This window comes from Macaca mulatta, chromosome 17, assembly GCF_049350105.2.
Source record: "Macaca mulatta isolate MMU2019108-1 chromosome 17, T2T-MMU8v2.0, whole genome shotgun sequence".
Classification (NCBI taxonomy): Eukaryota; Metazoa; Chordata; class Mammalia; order Primates; family Cercopithecidae; genus Macaca; species Macaca mulatta.
The window spans coordinates 90,668,074-90,691,493 of NC_133422.1; the positions used below are offsets into that span (position 1 = coordinate 90,668,074).

Sequence of the window (23,420 nt, forward strand, 5' to 3'; positions counted from 1 at the left end):
CAAACTCCTGGGCTCAAGCAATCCACCTGCCTCGGCATCCCAAAGGGTTGAGACTACAGGCATGAGCCACCATGCCAGGCCTTACTAGTAAGTATTCTGACTAAACTTTCTCTGCACCTCTACTCTTCCCCAGTCTCAAATGTTCTAAACACACTTGTAGAATGTAAGCTGTTATTCTTTTTATGTTTTCTTATTACTTTCTTTAATAAGTACTTAGAGATCCTCTATGACCCAGGTGCTGTTTTAGGTTTTGCACCGAGAGATGGCACCTCTGAGTAGACGACTAAGCTGAGACATAAATATGAACACTGAGCTAGCATTAAGACATTCTGGGGAAAGAAACTTACAAGCAGAAGGAACAAGTAGTAAGTACAAACACTATTAAGCAGCATTTAATATGTCATTTAAGAATATTGTTTTTGGTCCCAATTTACTTAAATCATTATTGCCAAATATAATCTTCATATTGTGGCTAAAATGATTCCCACGTTATTCCTCACAGTTAGAAATTAGTATTCTTTGCTCTCCCTGTATCACTGTAAACTTTGTACCCTATTCCTTTAAGAAGCAGCACAAGTACGTAATTAGACTGAAGAGTTTCATTTTATGAGTTTTTCAATTTAGGGGCAAGTTTTCTCCTCCTATCAAAGTAGAACACAATGTGATCATAACTCAAAAAAAGTGAAAAGTTCAATCTTCCGTAAAACATAAATGGAGGTAAACTTTGTACCCTATTCCTTTAAGAAGCAGCACAGGTATATAATTAGACTGAAGAGTTTCATTTTATGAGTTTATCAATTTAGGGGCAAGTTTTCTCCTATCAAAGTAGAATATAATGTGATCATAACTCAAAAAAGGTGAAAAGTTCAATCTTCTGTAAAACATAAATGGAGATCGCAAAAATGAGATTTTGAATAAAGCAAAAGGTATATAAAAAGTCATTCAGATTAGTCATTTTACTAACTAGTCACTTGAAAATATTAGATACTCCTATAAAATAAGGTAGTCAGAATGCCTCACGTAAGTTACTCCGACATATCAACTCAATCCTCTTAGACATTTTTAAATTTTAAAAATTATTTTGTAACTTGGTAAGCAAAAAGGAATACATAGAACATATACGTTATGAGGCATAAATAACAAAATAAACGATTCCTATGAATAAACCATGTAACGTAAGAAATGGAACATCACCAATACCATGAAGTACAACTTCTCTCCCAATCCCATTTCCTTGTGCCCCAAGAGATGCAAGGACTGTTTTGAATTTGCATTTATCATTCCCTTTCCTTTTTGAATTCTGGAGTTTTATGTGAATAAGTATTCCCATACTTAGTTTTGTTTGCTTCTGAGCTTTAAAAAGTATATGGTATGGTGTTAGTCTTCTATGACTTCATTATGTTTCTAATACATCCATGCTCTTGCATATGATATTTCATTCTATGAATATGCCAAATTCTACTTACCTATTTTGCTACTGATATATATATTTGGGTCATTTTTATTACAGTTTGTTGCTATTCTGAATGATTCTAACAATAGCCTCCTAAGGTGCAGGTACAAGAGCTTCTCTTAGGGTGAGGGTGAGGGTGTGTGTGTGTGTGTGTGTGTGTGTGTGTGTGTTGTGTGTGTGTTGTGTGTAGGAAATATGGAAATTTAACTTCAAAATATGAATTATTATCAGATTGTTTTTTCAGTGTGGCTCTGCCAATTTAGATTCCTACAGGCAGGGTAGCAATGTAAAGGCATTCCATTGCTCTACCTTCTCATTAACACATGATACCTTCAGCTTTCTTAATTTCTGCCAAATTACAGGGTATCAAATAATCTCATGGTAGTAGTCTTTATTTGCATTTTTCAAATTAGTAATATAATTATCTAGTTTAGTTATGGTAATAAATATTTACCACCAACAGTTTCAGTAAATTTTTATTTACCATTAATGCAACCTCTACTTTAAAAGTTATTTTATGCATTTCTCCTTTTGGGTCATTGGTATTTCTCTTTTTGAATCTTTACATCTCATGGAATATAAATATTTTATTGGCCATATGTATTGTAAATACTTCTGCTTATAACATTTTCCCTACTTTTTAATGACATATTTTAATGAGCACTGGTTTTCATTTGTAATTTAGCTGAAATTATGAGTATTTTCCTTCAGACTTATGAGTTTTTTAAGTTTTATCTAGGAAACCCTTACCTTGGGGTCCTAACTTCTAAATGTTTTAAAGTTTTGTTTTCTACACTTACATTTTTAAGCTAACTGAAATGATTTTTACACAAGGTGTGAGGTCTTATTTATTTGCATTGGTATAACCACTGTCGAACCACAGTTGTTGTAAGTCCACTCTCATTTACTGTAATGCCACTTCTGTATTCTCAAGTTTTGGGACCCCCATGTTCTTCTGTCTTTCCCTTGAACCCATAGCACAAACTTTATGCACCTTATTACCTGGTATGACAAGCCCCATCACTTTATTCTTCAAAGTTTCACCCATTTTGAGTCTTCATTCTTCCATATAAATTTTAAAATAAACGTCAAATTTCACAAAAATCCCCAAAATTTGACTTTGGTCGGAACTGCATTGAATTTATAAATCACTTGCAGAAAACAATATAATTATGAAGTGAAATATTTCTATTGGTAAGCATGGTAGAACTTTTCATTCATTTAGGTAAACTTTAATGGCTATAATCCCACATTTTCTCCACAAAACTGACCTTTCCCCCCAGCCCCCAGGTTTCCTAAGTATCTTTTATTTGCTCTTGTCATTGTAAATGTGGGAGTCATTTACATGTGGGAGTCTCATAAGGATAAGGATTGTTGACTATATATGTCATTAATTTATCCAAGCATCTAAAACAGAGTGTGCTATGTACTAGGCACTTAATAAAACTGATGAAAAAAGTAATAAATATTTGTTGTTAGAAGAGAAAAAAACAACTGGTATTAGTATACTGATCTCATATCCAGTTACTTTACTAACCTCCTGTATCAAATCTCACAATCAATGGATTCTTTCGAGTCTCCTCTGTAGGCAACTCTAGAATTTTAAATAATAATGTTTCTTTTAAGTATTTTAAATGAGTATTTCCTTTACTTATTTTACTGCACTGACCAGAACTTGAGGATTATACTTGAAGTGTTGACGGTGGGTACCTTATGTTTTACCAATTTTAAAAACAATGCTTTCTATCATTTTACTGCTAAGATGTACTGTCATCAATTAACAAAATTCCCTTATATAATACTTTGCTAAACATTTTGTTTCTTTATGAGTTTTTTAATCATAAAAAAGCTTTGAATTTTTTCAAATGTTTCTTATGCATCTTCTTGAAAAATATATTAACATGGTGAATGATACTTAGAGATTCTTCGAATTTGCAAATACTTCCTTTTACTCATTAGATAATCTCACCTTGTCATGATAGCTTACTTTTTATATACCTGCTGATTTCTTTTGTTAACATTTTATTTAGGACTTTGGCATACATATTCTCAACAAAGAACAGCCTATAATTTTTCCTTTTCTCTTTTTGTCAGGCTTTGACATCAGATTATACTAGATTCACAGACCAATTTAGGGAATATTTCCTCTTTTTCTATTCTCTAAAAGAGATTTTAAAGATTGAAATTATTATTTCTTCAAACATTTGAATATTTGGTAGAATTTGCTGTACTAGTTTTAAACCATGGTCTCCAAATTCTTCAACACTCATTCCATTGAGAGGTGGGTATATGAATCTGAATCTGTGACTCTTTGATAAACAGAGTACAATGGAATAAACTGAAAATAATGATGTACCCATCTCTGAGCCCAGGCCTTAAGAGGCTGGAAGTTTCTACCTGGTGTGCTCATCTGGAGCCTAACCTCTATGATAGTTTGTCAATTTTATTTGTTTTTTCAGAATATCAACTTTTATATTCTTGATCCCATAATTGTATTATTTCCTAGTTCATTAATGTGTATTCTTATTACTTTCCATCTACTTCTTAAAAATCAATTACTCATTTCTGAGTGGTTAACCAGTACTTTTCATCCCTTCTTTTCTAACTAAAAGACATATTTTCCTCTTCTGTTTTGAATGCAAAATTATCTCATTCTTTGATTGTTGGATTTCATATTTGCTTTAAAAATTAATCTTAAGTGTATTATTAAAATCTTGTATGTTTTTACTGATTTTTAATCTGCCTCACCTATTAATAGAGACATGTTAAAATAATCTACTACTATTATAGTGAAACTGTCCATTTATCTCCCTTGCTATCAAATTTTGTATTGTATATTTTGAAGCTACATACAACTTTAGTACTTTTTCTTAAAGTTTATTTCCCCTAATATTTTATGGCTACCTTAGATTTCATTTGTGAAATAGTCACTTTGTGTATAATTTTCTATCTTTTTGTATCTTTTCTTCTAGTATGCTAAAGTTTAATTTACTCACACTTAATGTGGTCACAGATATGGTTGGATTAACTTTTACTATTTGCTATTTATCATCACATTTCAATAACTTTCATATATTTTATTATTATTTTGGTCTTATATTCCTCTTCTCTCTTTATAGTGCTACATAGCTTCAAATTACTTGAGATAAGGTAATTAGCTCACTGAAAACAGGGAAACACTTTTAAAAGATTTTATAATTCACGTATTTTCCTAAAAACTACACCTTATTCACATTATTTCCCCTTCTCCCTCTCCTTCTAATTGTTTAGCACAATTTACAGGCTGTGCCACAAATTTAATACTCACTTTTATGCTGCTTTGTATTAAACCCTGTGGTTTCAAGTATAATTTGTTTTTCCAAGAGATTATATATTAATAGTATTGTGCTGAACATTGTAGATTAATGCCATCACATGTAAATTAATGTCTGATACAAAACACTTAACAGAGATTCAATATTGATAATTAAGATAACTTAGGTAAAGATAATTTCTGAATATCTTCAGGTTTCTAAGTTTTGAATATCATAATGATCTTTTAAAATAAAATGGTTGAGTCTTAATAAAAGATGTAACTCAAATTGACTATGTCCCTTATAAACTCTTACACCAGTAAGTTAATAAAACCAGTAAGCTGAGACATAATAGTGACATATATTCCATGACACTATTTTACAGAGCAAACTGTACTCCCCAAATCACTGAAGTGTAGTTTCTATACTCTAGTTCAGTGAATTAATAAGGTATTTAATGATTTTCCTGGGGGTTACACAAGTAGGGTGGGAAATTTGCAGTACTTTGGAAATTCCTTTCTCAGAAGAGTCATTCCTTGATATAATATTTATTGACAAGCTAAAGCCCAATGAATACAAAAATGATAAAAGTTATTTTATAAGCTATGACTTGACTTTTCGTAATAACAATATAGCTCTTTAATACATATATATTTCCACAATGATCCGTAACAGAATTTCAAAACCTCAATTATGAAATAATCTTACTATCTCTTGTTCTTCCTTAATCAGGTTCTTACCAATTTCTAACATCTGTTATACAATCTCTGTCAGACTCTGTATCTTACCTCTTTCACACAGTTTGCTGTCAATAAGTGACTTCCCCCTTCTTCGAAACTCTCTACGAAGTGTCTATATGCTATGTCATTCAGAATATTTAACTCTGCAATGATTTTTTGTTTTTCCATGAGACAGGCTCTCACTCCATTACCTGGGCTGGAGTGCAATAGCTCGACCTTGGCTCACTGCAGCCTCAACCTTCTGGGCCCAAATGATCCTTCCACATCAGCTCCTGAGTAACTATGACTACAGGCATGAGTCACCACATCTGGCTTTTTTTTTTTTTTTTGGTAGATACAGGGTCTCACTGTGTTGCCTAGGCTGGTCTCGAACTCCTGGTCTCAAGTGATCCTCTTGTCTTGGCCTCCTGAAATGCTGGGATTATAGGCATGAGCCACTGTGCGCAGCCTGCAATGATCCCTTTATTCAAAGCCTAGTTCAAGAATTTTTCCTTAAATAATCATTTTCTATTAATATGTTTTCCTCTAAACTTACATATACAATTTAAATTCCTTTATTGGCTAAGCAAACCTGAGTAAATTCAAATATTTTGGTAGAACCTCAGTTACCTAATTTATAATATGAGGATAATATTATGTACTTCAGCAGGGAGTTACAGAAAACAAATTCATCATATGTATTAATCTCCATGATAGTTTATAAACTTTGAAATGTTACAATAAATAAAATGCAAAAATTATATATTCTAAAGAAATCATAATATAGTAATGCAAAAATTTTACATTCTAAAGTAATCATATTTAGTGCATAAACTCACATGTACTATAGAAATAAATGCTTCTGATATATCAAATTCTTCTGCAATATAGTTGAAAGCTCGCCAAAGAGCAACTCCAGCATCATTTGCTCCATCAACTTCATCATCTGTATTAAGAACAAACACAAAACCAATTCTGGAAAAAGAAGATGAATAAGGACTGTTACAATTACCTCTTGAATCACAATAAACCATTATTTAGAAACATTATTAGACTATAATATCTAGATGGAGAGAATGTATTAATAGACAGAGAAAAGGAGAATTTTATCAATTCAAAAGTCTGAATGTAATGTCTATTCACCAAAATCCACATAGCTACTGGATTCCTGCAAAATATCAAACTCTCTCCCTCTGGTGCTAACATTATCAAATGGTCATGTTCTTTTGTACAAAAAGGGTAAATATACTCTTTTTTTTTTTTTTTTTTGAGACAGAGTGTCGCTCTGTCGCCCAGGCTGGAGTGCAGTGGCACAATCTTGGCTCACTGCAACCTCTGCCTCCCAGGTCAAGTGATTCTCCTGCCTCAGCCTCCCAGGCAGCTGGGACTACAGGCATGCACCACCATGCCCGGCTAAGTTTTGTATTTTTAGTAGAGACAGGGTTTCATCACATTGGCCAGGCTGGTCTTGAACCCCTGACCTCATGATCTGCCTGATTTGGCCTCCCAAGGTGCTGGGATTACAAGCATACGAAGTTGGACCATTCTGTAATTTCCAGAGTGATCAGATTATTCTCTCAGGAAGGTAATAAAGTAAACATTACCGGACAGATTTGATAAGCCGAGTCTATATAATACTTCACAACGCACAGCTATGTTACGTCAGGCACTAGAGCTAACCATCGCTTTGAATTCCCTATTAACACTCTGTGTAACACAATATGAACAGCATTGAATTTCCTTTAGTTGACAGTTTAATGCTATAAAATGACAATTACCTAAGAGGAACTTTGTGAGAATAGAAAAGATCAGCAAGTTTTATAAAATCCAAGGTATATTCTTGGGCCGGATCAATAAACAGAACCTAAAAGAAAGACAGTATATAATCACTATTTCAACACCTTAGAATCTTCATGAAATTCAAGTTTAGACAAATTTTTGTGACTGAAAGTACAAAATTCAATGTATAATTTTTTTTTTTTTTTTTTGAGACAGAGTCTGGCTCTGTCGCCCAGGCTGGAGTGCAGTGACCAGATCTTGGCTCACTGCAAGCTCCGCCTCCGGGTTTACGCCATTCTCCTGCCTCAGCCTCCTGAGTAGCTGGGACTACAGGCGCCCGCCACCTCGCCCGGCTAGTTTTTTGTATTTTTTTTAGTAGAGACGGGGTTTCACCGTGTTGGCCAGGATGGTCTCGATCTCCTGACCTCATGATCCACTTGTCTCGGCCTCCCAAAGTGCTGGGATTACAGGCTTGAGCCACCGTGCCTGGCCTCAATGTATAATTTTTAAAGACATTCTAGCAATTCTAAGGAATACACACACACACACACACACAAAGGATTTCACAATTTATGAAGGATTTCTAAAAGCTGTACATCCAAATATAATTATACATAGAATTTAACATCAGGCTACTCATCTTCTCTTTGGATGCCCAGTATATTTTCTTTTACCTGAACTGAAATACCTTATTCTAAATGTTCATTAGATTTTCTATGATAAATTTTTTCAAAAAGAAAGAGGTTGAATTTTGACCGAAAAAAAATAGCATTAACATAACTGCTTTATCAAGACTGCTGCAAAAAATATCTTATTTATTTCCTACGTGAAAAAACAGCCCTAGGTATTTTCTCCATCTTTCAAAGTTCCAATATTAATGTTTAGCTATTATTGGGATAAAAAATTATATGCATAGATGATAAAGTGGTATTTATGTATGTTTCTCTGAAATTACTACACTTTAATCATTAATTCTTTTTAATAAAGTTCTGTCATAAATTCTTTTGAAAAAATGTAAAAGTAAAATTAATATTGTTACTATAAAATGACATAAGGGCTAAAGAGTAACAGGCAGAACATGTGACTAACATGGTTTGGCTGTGTGCCCACTCAAATCTCATATTGAATTGTAGTTCTCATAATCCCCATGTGCCATGGGAGGGACCCAGTGAGAGGTAATTAAATCATGGAGGCAGTTGCCTCTATGCTGTTCTTGTGATAGTGAGGTCTCATGAGATCTGATGGTTTATCAAGGGCTTTCCCCTTTTACTCATACTTCTCCTTCCTGCCACCACGTGAAGAAGCACGTTTGCTTCCCCTTCTGCCATGACTGTAAGTTTCCTAAGGCCTCCTCAGCCATGCTGAGGAGTCAATTAAACCTCTTTCCTTTATAAATTACCCAGTTTCGGGTATGTCTTTATTAGCAGCATGAGAACGGACTAATACAGTGACACTGCTAGTTGTTGATACCCAGTCAGCCAAGCCACCTAAGCTAGCTGCATTAGGCAAATACTTATTTCCTTACAATTCAGATGCCTATTCATTAACAGAAGGATAATCCAAAAATAATGCTGATATCTTTATAAGATATATATGTATAATCAAAATATAAAACTCACCAAATTATGAAAATTGCGTCTTATGGAAGGAATACTTCCAGGAAATACTGGCTTCAGAAGTTTCTGGCAACTGGTAGGCCATGTAATATATAAATCATCATTTTCCAAGTCATTAATCCACTAGAAAAGAATCCAGACATTTGTGAAAGCTGTATTAACACTGAAATCATTTTCAAAGCCAGATTTTTAATATATCAAGTGACAAAAATATACATAGAATTTTCTGTATTTCTGATTAAATACAGAAGCTAGTTTAATATTCTCTAAATTATGGAATACATTATGTGCAACAATTTTATACTTGTTTAGACTTTCACATTAAGCCTTCTCTCAAAAACAATTCCTTCCACTTGTGTTTTTCATATCCCAACATAAAATTGTATTAAAATTATTCTCCATAAACCACTTAAGACAGATGAATATGTATCTTAATTATCAGCAGTAAATGAGGCCCTCTCCACCTCCCCTCTCAATTTAAAGGCTTGGATATAAGGAAAATAAAACGGCTTATAAAAATTAAATTATAAAATCAACATCTTAGAAATCAAGTTCTAATCAGCTATACAAGCTGGAGAAAACATACAAACTGCTGTTTAGAGGCATGTGGTGGGGGAAGGAACCACCAATCAAGAAGTGAGGCGTTATGGTCCTCAAAAGCAGGAAGCATAAGCAGCAAGCGCCACATTCACCTAAACTTAATCCCTGGGTCCCCAGATTGCATCCTGGAGGAATACTGAGTTGGAAAGCAGAAGTCAAAGCACGGGCCACCAAAGTGCTGAGATTTGAGGGCAGGATGCAGGGTGAGAGGGTAGGAGAGAAGGAAACTGCAGGAAACCAGAAAATTATCCATACAAATTCCTCTCATTTGCTGACCCTTAACCTGCACATACGTATATATGGTAACACCTCTACAAAAGCCAGAAGGAAAGAGAAACGGAGAGGTTGCAACCACAGCTATAAAACAGTATTGAGAAGAAAGAGACCAAAGTTCATACTATACACTGTGGACTTTCATTTGAGACCCAGTAAGGCCATATCCTATAAGAAAGACACAAAAATAAAAGAGCATTCACAAAGCCTAAAAAAAAGCCTCAACAGAAGCAAGTGAGCACCTGGCACTCAGGCTACCAGAACAAACCTCAGCTCTTTGCTTCTACAGCTTTTCATCAACTTCTGGCTCTCATTTAAAAAAAAAAAAAAAAGTAAAGCAAAGAGAAAAGGACCAAATACTGAAACCCAACACGGGAAAAAAAAGACAATAAAAAACCCCAAAGATTACTTAGACAAGGACTTTAAAATAACTATCATCAATATATTTTTTAAAAAGCACAAAAACTCATAAAAAGAAAAATTTTGACAGAACCAAAATCTATTAAAAAAGAATCAAGGAGATATTTAAGAATTTTAAAACACAACATTTGTCATTAAGAACTCTAAGAACCTATTGGGTGGGTTTAACGGCAGACTGTACACAGAAGAGACAGGGATTAGTCAAGTGGGTAACAGATCAACTGTTACATAACTAAAGTACAAAGAAAAGAACAAACAAACCAAACAAAGTGTGAGAGAGATTAGGAATACATGAAAAAGATCTAGCATATAGGTAACTAAAACTCCAAGAGAAAAGGAGAGAAAGACTGGAGCAAATAATACTTAAAGAAATTAGGGGGTTTCTACAGTAATCCACATAATCCAGGTATGAGTTTCTTGTGGACTAAGTCAGAGACAGTGGCTTTAGAGAAAAGGTGACAGAATTAAGAGAGACACACAGATGGATGAATAAAACAGAGGAATTTAGGGTATATGTTCCAATAGCTAAAAGAAACAATGTCTAAATAAAAGAAGGCATAAAGACAAATCAATAAATAGATAAAAATTATAAAAAGAACCAAATAAAAATTCTGGAATTCAAAAGTATAATTGAAATAAATTAATGAGAGGAGCTCAACAGCATATCTGAACAGATAGAAGACAGAATTAATGAATTTGAAGGTAAGTAAATGAGCTTACTCAGTCTGAGGAAGAAAAGAGAAAGGAAGCTATAGGTGCAGAGGAGTCTAATCCCACAGGGAAACAGGCCTTATCTTGACCCACAGAAGGCTGAGGGTGAGAATCTGGCAGCTCTTTGGAAAGGGCAATCAGAACTCCCATTCCCAACGGAGCTCAGAATCATACAGAGCCTTCAAGCAGTGCCACTTTTCCTGACTAAAAGCAAGTGTGCCTAGATAGACAAAATGAGACTCTCAACTACAGTGCAACTAAACTCATGGTCTGAAGACTGTTAATAACCTGTAAGTACAGAAACTGAGATTAAGTATTCAAAACCTTGCAGTAATTTGACATGGCCACGACATCTGAGCATGTATCTGTCTCATTTCACTGAACATGGTATACGCCAGCTTGGGTTCACCAATCTCCTGTGGTGTGCCACATGTAGTACAAGATACATATTACAGCACTTTGGGAGGCTGAGGTGGGTGGATCATGAAGTCAGGAGTTTGAGACCAGCCTGGCCAACATAGTGAAACCCCGTCTCTACCAAAAATACAAAAATTAGCCAGGCATGGTAGCACATGCCTGTAGTGCCAACTACTCAGGGAGCTGAGGCGGGAGAATTGCTTGAACCCGGGAGGTGGAGGTTGTGGTGAGCCGAGATTGCACCATTGTAATCCAGCCTAGGCAATAGAGCGAGACTTTGTCTCAAAAAAAAAAAAAAAAAAAATTAAGTCACAGGAGTAGGACAACATATTCATTGGTGACAGGTTAGGGGAAAAATGTTATTCTCTTACTATGGATAGTTTGAGAAATAATGCTCTAGCACTTGGTGAGGTCTATCTCTGAAAAACCACAGGAAAAAAAACAAGAAAAAAAGAAATTTATTAAAAAAAACAAACAAACATATAATGGCCCCAGGCTTTGCTGGGGTCCAAGATGAAAGCATTATCCGTGGTCATCCTGATAAGATTTTGGCAAAAGATAATACCCATCCCCTAGTATCTGTGGGGGGATAGGTTCCAGGACTCCCCGAGGATACCAAAATCTAAGAATATTCAAGTCTCTAACATAAAATGGCATAGTATTTGCATAAAACCTACTCACATCCTCCCATATACCTTAAATCATCTCTAGATTACATATAATGCCTAATACAATGTAAATGCTATTTAAATAGTTTTTACGCCGCGCGCGGTGGCTCAAGCCTGTAATCCCAGCACTTTGGGAGGCCGAGACGGGCGGATCACGAGGTCAGGAGATCGAGACCATCCTGGCTAACCCAGTGAAACCCCATCTCTACTAAAATATACAAAAAACTAGCCGGGCGAGGTGGCGGGCGCCTGTAGTCCCAGCTACTAGGGAGGCTGAGGCAGGAGAATGGTGTGAACCCGGGAGGCGGAGCTTGCAGTGAGCTGAGATCCGGCCACTGCACTCCAGCCTGGGCGACAGAGCGAGACTCCGTCTCAAAAAAACAAAACAAAACAAATAGTTTTTACATTGTTTTAAAATTTGTATTTTTTATTGTTTTTCTTTTTTTGAATATTTTCATTCCATGGTTAGTTGAATCCAGGAATGTGGAATCCTTGGATATGGAAGGTCAACTATATTTTACATCTATGATCTTACTGACACCTATTTACCAAGTCACAAGGAAAAGGTGAGTTTGTGGGGTTTTCCCCTTCTATAAAGATAATATGAAAATCATAGCTTATGAGGTTAGGAGACTGACATGTTTTAATTCACCCTAAAATTGTATTATTGTCACCAAGTCTACTGTTTGCAGCTAAACATGCTCATGTGGAAAAGAAAACCTCTGGAGATTGATCAAGAATGTCTACAACTTAGTAGTAAATATGTAGGGCAGGGTATCTACATGTAAGACAACTATACAAAAACGATAATGAAAATATTCTATGGTCCAAATGTCGTGATGTCTTTTATAGAGTGACTCTTACTGAATGAGACAACGTTAGGACAATATGTACCTAAAGAAATTATTATACTTTAAGTTTTTAAAATTTTAAAGATCTCTTATGATTATGATTCTTAACATTACTTTGGGTATATTTTCTGTCATTTTAAATTGGCTTTTAAAAAGTTGACTGCTACAACAGTGAATGAACACATTATATGTGAAATTTCAACACTAAAGCTGGCTGTGATAAAAGATAAATGACACTGTTACCAACAAAGTGCAAAACGAAAGGAGAGTTTTGGTTAAATCCAGAAAACCTTGAATGTGTCTTTTTCCCTTCATGCTACTGTCTAAGTTTATGGAAATCTATGTGTGCATCACATACTTTAGTATTCCTTAAGAAAAATTTTGCAATGTATTTTTCTTTTCAGAGAGTTGAAGGGCAAATGATGTTGACAAGGGAGACAGTCAGAACCTGCATACTTTGAATGCAGTATCAGGGCACTAGTGCCAAGAGTTACAAAAGAAGAAGAGCCTTTTAACTTTGGTGGGAGTGCAGAAGGGAGGATCAAAACTGTGATTTGAACACATTATTGAGTAAGATCATATAATGGAAAAGGGGAAAACTGGTTTAAACAGATGAAATAAAGGTAGAAGTTAATTAGAACTACCAACATAAATATATGCCCTTTTAAAAGAAGAAAATTTTTTCTTGCTCTGTCTTCACTCTTTTCTACTCTGAATATTTTATGTGAAACAATATGAAGTGCACATCTAGTGCCCAGATTTTGGTCGTTAGCACTATTTTCTACAGAAAAACCTTGGTGAATAGGCAGTTCCACATTTGGAGAAAAAAGAATCAAGATGACCTATAAGACACCTTGTCAGAAGGGGGTAGTGTTTAAAGAATAAAGAGGTCAGTTTGAAGGAAAGGCTGCCAGGGACCATGTGCTGATTATTTTATCATCTAAAAGAAAATAGTTACTATAGTTAAAAAGAACTTTTAGTGTTTGTGAGAGTCCCTAAGCAGGATGCTCCAAAGGAAATGTTTCAGAGATAAGCCAAATATACTACAGGTTGAGCATCCCTAATCTGAATATCCAGAACGTTCCAAAATCTGAAACTTTTTGAGTGCTCACATAATGCTCCAAGTAGAAAATTCCACACCTGATACCTTCGTTTTCTGATGGCTCAAGTACACAAATGTAGTTTCATATACATAATTTTTAAAAACGTCTAAAATTACCTTCAGGTTATGGGCATACGGCATACATAAAACAAGTAACTTTCATGCTTACACTTGGGTCCCTTTTCCAAGGTATCTCATTATGTATGTAAACCAAAAATAAAATTCTATGCCCCACAACAATCTGAATGGACTCCTCCTTTTGGCAAGGGCATTCCAAAGTTAACCTGAAAAACTAGTTCAGGCCATGATGGGAAGCGGGAGTCAGATATGCCTCATTATTCCCTCCTTTCTGTTGGAATTTAGACACAGCTGACCAGCATTAACATTAAAGCAGATCTTAAGACTGATAGAACAGACACTGTAAGTCTGATTAGAAACATTTACAATCTATTCTTTCTGAAGCCTGCCACCTGAAGGCTTCATCTGCATGATAAAACCTCAGTCTCCACTATCCCTTATCCTAACCCAGACATTCCTTTCTATTGATTCCAGATAACAACTCAGCCAACTGCCAACTAGAAAATCTTTGAATCTGCCTATAACCTGGAGTCTTCAAGCCCCTGCTTACAGTTTTCCTGCCTTTCCAGATGTACCAAACCAATGTACATCTTACATGTATCAATTGATGTCTTATGTCTCCCTAAAATGTATAAAACCAAGTTGTAGCTTGACCACCTCCCACGTTTTCAGGATCTCCTGAGGGCTGTGTCACAGGTCACTGGTCACTCATATTTGGCTCCGAATGAATCTCTTCAAATATTTTACAGAATTTGACACTTCATCTACACATATATGCAAATATCAAAAAAATTGAAATCTGAAACCCTTCTGGTCCCAAGCATTTTGGATAAGGGACACTCAATTTGTAATGTGTAACAGTTGTCTATGCCTGACGTCTTACAAGAAAGTAGAGGGCATAAAGAACAAATCACTAAATTACTTAAGAAATGTGAACTACTTTGGTTTGTTTATGCAGTTATAGGACTGATCCTTCAGGTAGGACAAGCTGCTATCATAATAACCACAATTGGTATTTGTTTTGTTTTCTGCCCTAGATTCAACAAAATGTTTTAAAAAGTCAAAACACTATGTTCCTATTATTAATTATGAATCTTGAAGCAGATTGAATTATAGGAATAGATCTCAGGCAGGCCTAAAGTCTGTGTCCACCAGGCTATGGTACAGCTGCACATCATTTTTTACAAGTTACTTGCACCTGGTAAATAGGTAGATCAGTTTCCAGAAAAGTTGCAATAGGGCAAAAAGGTAAAAAATGAAACAAAACAGAAACTTAGTGAGAGTGGGAAATGCAAGCTTAAGAATCTAGATAGGATCCTTATGCAAATCAGGTGGTACCTGGGTGTAGGTTGTTGCTACTCATAAGGTTCTTTTCTGTTAGTTGTAAAACAGTAATACTCCTGCATATACAAATGAATAAAGGTGTTCCCTCTCTGCAGGACAAATTATAAAAGGATATAACCCTTCCTCTTATCAGGCAGGGCACACATGGGACATGGCCAGGAGAAATGTGCTCAGAGTTTAGCCCCACACTCCTTCCCTCAACCAGGTACACAGGGGCAGTAGAAGGGTTGGTTAGAGGGTCAAGCCTCCCTAGCTTTCAGTTTTCAAAGCGCTCAACCAGGGTTGCTGCATATTATTGTTCATTTTTTGTGCACACTTCTTCATTTTAAGATAAAGCCTATAAAGTGATATTTCGTTTGAACTTTAGGAAATGTTTAAACAGATGCAGTAAATGTAACTAAGTAGTATGATGTCACAGTTAAGAGCATGCGTTCAAATAACCTTTTAGTGTCTCAGTTTCTTCATCTGTATAATGGGGATGCCACCAATACCTTTCTAATAGGGTTGCTGTGCAAATAAAATTATATAATTCATTTTAAATGCTGAACACAGTATCCGGCACTCAGTGCTCAATAAATTTAAGCCACCGTTGTTAGTAAAAGGCAATTACAAATAGAGCAGGAAATAAAATGTAACAACAAACTAAAATAATCTTGATAAAGAAGTACAAAATTGGAGAACTCACACCTCTTGATTTCAAAACTGACTATAAAGCTACAGTAATCAAAATAATGCAGTACTAGAATAAGGACAGACATACAGATCAATGGAATAGAGAGCCCAGAAATAAATCTGCATTTATGATCAATTGATATCTGACAAGGGTGCCAAGCAAAGGTAACCAAAAAAAGGTGGAATTCACAAAAATTAAAATTTTGTTGTACATCAAAGGACACTACTAACAGAGTCAAAAGGCAACCTACAGAATGGGAATATTTGAAAATCATATATCTGATAAGAAATATCCAGAATATATAAAGGTCTCCTACAACTCAACAAAAAACAAAGAACCCAATTAAAAATGGGCAAAGGACTTGAATAGATATTCCTCTAGAGAAGATATACAAATGGCCAACAGGTATTATGAATCAATGCTCAACATCACTAGTCATTAAGGAAATGTAATCAGAACCACAATGAGATACCAGTACACACTCATTAGGATGGCAATTACCAAAACCAGAAAATAACAAGAATTGGTGAGGATTGTGGATAAATGTGAACACTTGTGAATTGACAGTGGGAACGATGAATGATGCAACAGCTGTGAAAAAAAGTTTGGCAGTTTATAAAAAAAGACACAGAAATACCATATGATTCAGCAATTCTACTTCTAGGTATATACTCACAAGAACTGAAAGCAGAGATTCATATAGGTGCTTGCACACCAAAGTTCACAGCACAGCATTATTCACAATAGCCAAAAGTTAGCAGCAGTGTAAATGCCCATCAACAGATGAATGGATAAACAAACTGCGGTATATACATTCAATGAAATATTATTCAGTCTTAAAAAGGAACAAAATTCTGATACATGCTACAACACGGCTGAACCCTGAAAACATCATGCTAAATGAAGTTAGCCAGACACAGAAGAATATTGTATAATTCCACTTACATGAAGTATCAATAGGCAAATTAATAGAGACAGAAAGTAGACAAAGCTTACCAGAGGCTTCAGGAAGAAGGGTATGGGGATTTATTGTTTACCGTGTACAGAGTTATGTTTGGTATAATGAAAAAGTTCTGAAAATAAATAGTGGTGATGGTTGTACAACACTGTGAATGTACTTAATGCCACTGAAGGGTCAAAAGAGCAAATTTTATGCCACGTGTATCTTACCTGAATAAAAACTACTTTGTGACAATCTCGTGGGACCACAACCTTTATGGAGGGTGGCTTCCAAAACCAGCTATACTGCTTATGGACTGGAATTCCTGGGGTTTGGGGCCTGTGGTAATCTCGACAAATTACCAGTCTTATCAGTGCTTATGAAGAGAAAGTCTGCTGAAAGCAGCAGGGTGGCAGAGAAGGGAGGTACACCATCTGAGACTGATATCTGAAAGCTTGCCAGAATCTGAGACAACTCAGGGAAATGAGACTCTGAACAGTGTGGGGTCAATGGGAGCAGCATAAGGGCTTGAAAGTCCAACTGCTCCTCCACACACAGAGTGACTGTCCTTCACTGCCAACCTCAGAAGCAAGCTAGGATATTATTTTACAAAGAGAATTGGAAGGTTTCTTTACAGGTCTGTTTACTATGTCTAGAATAGCCTTGACAATTACTGCCCTAATTTTCTGTGTGTCTCTCTTAGCATTCTTTTCTACAAAAGCTAAAAAACACAAATTCTTAAATATCAGACACAAGTATTAAGATTACTTACAAGGTCATTAGTTTTTCTCACATAACATTTTTAGAAAAGACATCTGCTATTGAGATTAAAGACAAAGTAAAAGCAAAATCTAGCCAATGGAAGAATACGGTCTATAGAGTGGTAGAAAACAGTAACAAACATTTATAACAAATTACTTCGTGTTCTAGAAAACACAAATGATAACTAATTAGTAATTCGTTATTTATCCTGAATCTGAGGTTTCTGATGTTCAGGGAATATGGCGTTTCCTTGGGGCTGCTATAGTCCTTTGGCTCTGAGAAGGCACACAATCTTTTTTTTTTTTTTTTTTTTAAGACGGAGTCTTGCTCTGTCGCCCAGGCTGGAGTGCAGTGGTGTGACCTTGGCTCACTGCAAGCTCCGCCTCCTGGGTTCATGCCATTCTCCTGCCTCAGCCTCCAGAGTAGCTGGGACTACAGGTGCCTGCCACCACGCCCGGCTAATTTTTTGTATTTTTATTAGTGACAGGGTTTCACCATGTTAGCCAGGAGGGTCCCCATCTCCTGACCTCGTGATTTGCCCTCCTCGACCTCCTAAACTGCTGGGATTACAGGCGTGAGCCACCATGCTCGGCCCAAGGCAGATAAATTTATGAGCAGGAAGGTTTTCCAGGTAAGACAAAATTAACTATAATAACTGAATACTTCAGAGGGAATCCCTTACATTTGTATATAAAACAACTAGCAAAAATTTCAGAGATTTTTTTTCGGCTTAAAAACTTTTTTTTTTAGAAGGGGCTTCAAGATGGCTAAATAGATGTATGTGCTGCTTGCCTCTTCCATGGAGAGGAACCAATATAGGAAGTAGATAATCATACTTCGAATAGATCATCTAAGGGAGAACACTGGAATTCACCAGAGAAGTGACAAGAAAAACCAAAAGCAAGAAAGGAGAGGGAAATAAGGCAGACTGCTAGGCTGGCATGGGCTGGAAGCCTAGAGAGGTTCCTTAATGCAAGGAAAGTGTGAGAGACCCACAGCAGTCCACATTTCCACTACGGACTCCTACCATCCTAACCATGGAAAAGCCCCTTGACCCTTATGAGCTCTGAGACTAACAGAGGGAGCTACCTGGAGATTGCACAATGCCACTGATCCAGAGAGGGAGCTCATACCCAGTCCCACAAACCCCTGAGTTCTAAGCCACTGCAGTATGACATCATTTTGAGAGCCCAGCTCCCACAGACTGTGTCCTGCCCTGGGGCCTTACAGTCCCTGCATCTCCATATCTCTGGGGTTCTAATGACATTCCCTGCTAGGGCCAAGGCAGAAGCCACTGGCAGTCATACTGCCTCCCCAGCAGAGGGACATTCACACATTTTCATGCACCTAAGGACAAATTCCATTTGCTGCAAACTGTGTGTATGTGTGTGTGTGTGTTTTGCGGGGGAAGTGGGGGCATAGGATGAGCAAAGCATGCCCCAGCCACTTGCCTCCAATTGCTCCTACTGAAAGTGACTCCACCCTCCCCAGCAGCAGAACCACAGCACAGCTGCTGCTGCCTCTACCTGAGCATTCCACCTGTTACTGGTGGATCATCCCGCTCCCCTGCTGCCCACCAACCATAGCCAGAGCCTGAATGTACTAACATAGCGCCTAAGAACCATCTTGCCTGGTTCTATCACCCCCAGTACCTGAGCATACTGTCCAGGCCTGGGGATCACCCAGCCCAATCCATTACCATTGGCATCTGAGCACACCTCCCAGTGTCATACCCACCCAACCTGCCACTACCATCATGTCAGGGCCTGGGCAATGGCTGACCCAGCCCATCACAGCTACGGCCAACACCGGCATGAACCCTTAGGTCCTAGAGAATTGTCCCACCACTGATACTGCCATTGCCCATGCCACAACCACTGCGCAGGTGCTCAAGAACCTACCTACCACTGTCATTCCCAGCACCCAAGCAAGTCATCTAGAGGCCCAAGAATCAACCTCCCTGCACCTGCTTAACACTGGTGCCAGTGTACCCTACCCTGGGGGCCAACGCTTAGCCCACCATTGCTACCTGTAGGGCCCTAAGTCTGGCCCAGCTGGTGTCCCACATTTCAGCAAAACTTCATCACAGCCTCCACTAGTAACTGTGCTATAAGCCACCTAGGAAACAGAGACACCACTGATGCTGTTTGCAGATGAAAAAATTATACAGAGATTACCCTACTGCATATATCCAGAATCAATACCAAAAAGTGTCCTATGCAACCAACACCATAGATATATGGTCAGGAAAGTCTTCCCCTAACAACGGAAATTTTAAAAAATGGAATAAGTAACTGTTACACCAGATGCATAGATGTCAAAGTAAGGACACAGGAACATAAACAAGCAGCCTCCAAAGGAACACAATAATTCTCCAGCAACAGATCCCAATCTAGAAGACATTTATGAAATCCCAGGAAAACAATTCAAAATATAGAAATTAAGCTCAGAGAACTATAAGAGAATACTTTAAAACAATACAAAAAAAATCAGAAAAACAATTCAGGAAGTGAGAAATTTACCAGAACCAAATAGAAAATTCACTGAATGAAATGTAAAATGTATTGAAAAGCTTCAACAGTGGACTAGATCAAGTAGAAGAAAGAATCTCAGAATTTTAAGGCAAAATTTTGAAATATCCCAGTCAAATAAAAATACACACACAAAAAGAATAAACAAAGCCTATGTGACATATAAGACACCACAAAGTGATCAAATATTTGAATTTGCTGTCCCAAAAGATTTTTTAAAAGTATTAGAAAACCTCTTTAATGAAATAACAGATAAAGACTTCCCAAGTCTAATGAGATTTAGACATCCAGATACAGGAGGCACAGAGATTCCCAAATAGATACAATTCCAAAAGGTTTTGTCCATGGCAAATTATAGTCAAACTGTCAAAAGTTAAAGAAAAGGAGAGATTTCTATAAACAGCAAGTGAAAAGTATCTGGTGGGAACACCCATCAGATTAACAGCAGATTTCTCCACAGAAACCTTACAGGCCAGGAGAAAATCACATGATATATTTAAAGTCCTGTAAGAAAATGCCTGCCAGTTGAGGATACTATACCCTGCAAAGTTATCCTTCATAAATGAAGGAGAAATAAAGTATTTCCCAGACAAGCAAAAGCTGAGGGAATTCCTCACCACTAGACCAGCCCTGCAAGAAATGCTTAAAGGAGTCGTATAACCAGAAGTGAAAGAATGGTATCTACCTTCCTAAAACATAAATACCACTAGTAGAACAAACCACTGAAGTCAGAGAAAAGATTCAAATGTTACCAATACAGAAAACTAACGACACGATTGTTAAAAACAGAGACAGAGACAGAGACAGAGACAGAGAGAGAGAGAGAGAGAGAGAGAGAGAGAGGAACAGAGAACACACAAAATAAACAGAAATCAACTAATAAAATGACAGAAATAGTCCTCACGTATCAATAATAACCTTGAATGTAAATGAATTAAACTTTACACTTAGAAGATACAGACTAGCTGAATGGATTTAAAAACATGACCCATCCATATACTGCCTAAAAGAAACTCATCTTACTTGTAAAGAGATATATAAACTGAAAGTAAAGGAATGGAAAAAGATATTCCATGCAAATGGAAACCAAAAACAAGCAGTAATAGCTATACTTTTATCAGATAAAACTTTAGGTCAAAAACAAAAGGACAATGATATATGATTGTCATTATATAATGATAAAGGGATAAATTCATCAAGAAGGTAAAACACTCCTAAACATATATGCACCCAACACTGGAGTACCTACATATATAATGCAAACATTATTACAGCTAGAGAGAGAGAGAGAGAGACTCCAATACAATAATAGCTGGAACCTTCAACACCCTACTCTCAGCATTACCTAGAAGGAAAATTGAAAACAACCACTGGATTTAAAATGTACATTTGATGAAATGGACTTTAGAAATTTACCCAATATTTCATCCAATAGCTACAAAATACACATTCTTCTTACCAGCGGATGGAATATCCTCCAGGATACACCATATGTTAGGACACAAAAACAAGTCTGAAATTTTTAGAAATTGAAATTATATCAAGTATTTTTCAGACCAACAATGGAATAAAACTACAAATCAATAACAAGAGAAACTTTGGAAGCAATAGAAACACATGGAAATTAAACAACATGTTCCTGAATAAATACTGGGTCAAGGAAGACATGAAGAAGGAAATAAAAAAAATGTCTTGAAACAAATGAAAATGTAAACACAACATACTAAAACCTGTGGGATACAGCAAAGACAGTGCTAATAACAAAGTTTGTAGCAATAAGCTCTTATATCAAAAAGGAGAAAGATTCAAATAAACAATTTAATGATGCATCTGAAGGAACTAGAAAAGAACAAACTCCAAATTGGCAGAAAAAATAAATAAGATCAGAGCAGAACTAAATGAAATTGATACTAAGGAAAAAATACAAAGGATCAACAAAATGAAAAGTTTGTTTTTTGAAAAGATAAACCATTTGATAGACTAACCATGACAGAGAAGACCTCCAAAAAAGTCAGAAACAAGCACACTGATATCATATAAACAAAAAAGATAATCAGAGACTATTACAGAAAACTATACACTAACAAACTGGAAACCTTGGAGGAAATGGATAAATTCCTGGACACATACAACACACCAAGACTGAATTAAGAAGAAATAGAAAACCTGAACAAACCAATAATGAGTAATAAGCATCAATCAGTAATAAAAAGTCTCCCAACAAAGAAGAGTCCAGGACTAGATGGCTTTACTGCCTAATTCTACCAAACTTTCAAAAAAGAACATAAATTCTCCTCAAATTATTCCCCAAAAAAAATGAAGAGAAGAGAATTCTCCCTAACTCACATTCTATGAAACCAGCATTACCCTGATACCAAAACCAGACGAGGAAACAACAATAAAGGAAAACCACAGGCCAATATTCCTGATTGTATTAGTCTGTTTTCATGCTGCTGATAAAGACATACCCGAGACTGGGTAATTTATACAGGAAAAAGGGTTCAAAGGACTTACAGTTCCACATGACTGGGGAGGCCTCACGATCATGGTGGGAGGCATGGAGGAGCAAGTCACATCTTATATGGATAGCAGCAAGCAAAAAGAGAGTTTGCTCAGGGAAACTCTCCCTTATAAAACCATCAGATCTCATAAGACTTATTCACTATCATGAGAACAGCACAGAAAGAACTGCCCCCATGATTCAGTTACCTCCCACTGGGTCCCTCCCACAACACATGAGAATTCAAGATGAAATTTGGGTGGGGACACAGCCAAACCATATCATTGACGAACACATGCACAAATTCTCAACAAAATACTAGCAAGCCAAATCCAAAAGCATATCAAAAAGATAATACACCATGATCAAGTGGGATTTACCCCAGAGATGAAAGGATGGTTCAATATACACAAATCAATAAATGTGATACATCACATCAATAGAAGGAAAAAAACCATATCCTATTAATAGATGCAGAAGAAGGATTTGGTTAAATTCAACATTCATTCATGATTAAAAACTCTAAACAAACTAGGCACCAAAGGAGTATACCTTAGCATAATATAAAGACTAGAAATGACAAACACACAGCTAACATCACATGCACTGTAGAAAAGCTGAAATATTCTAAGAACTGCAACAAGACAAGGATGCCCACTTTCACCACTCCTATTCAATGTAGTACTGCAA

The 23,420-nt window shown here is 36.4% G+C and overlaps 1 protein-coding gene across 2 annotated transcripts in view; it reads right to left on the reverse strand.

Moving 5' to 3' along the window:
* UGGT2 (UDP-glucose glycoprotein glucosyltransferase 2) overlaps nt 1-23,420 on the reverse strand; it is a 244,134-nt gene that overhangs the window by 134,194 nt on the left and 86,520 nt on the right. For both annotated transcript variants that reach the window (XR_013407674.1, XM_015121325.3), the window contains exons 13-15: nt 8,864-8,983; nt 7,244-7,329; nt 6,305-6,440 (exon numbers count right to left, since the gene is read on the reverse strand). Coding sequence is in view for 1 of the 2 variants with exons in the window: in XM_015121325.3 (XP_014976811.3) it covers nt 6,305-6,440; nt 7,244-7,329; nt 8,864-8,983 (342 nt within the window). In the remaining variant the exon portion in view is untranslated. The remainder of the gene's footprint in view (nt 1-6,304; nt 6,441-7,243; nt 7,330-8,863; nt 8,984-23,420) is intronic.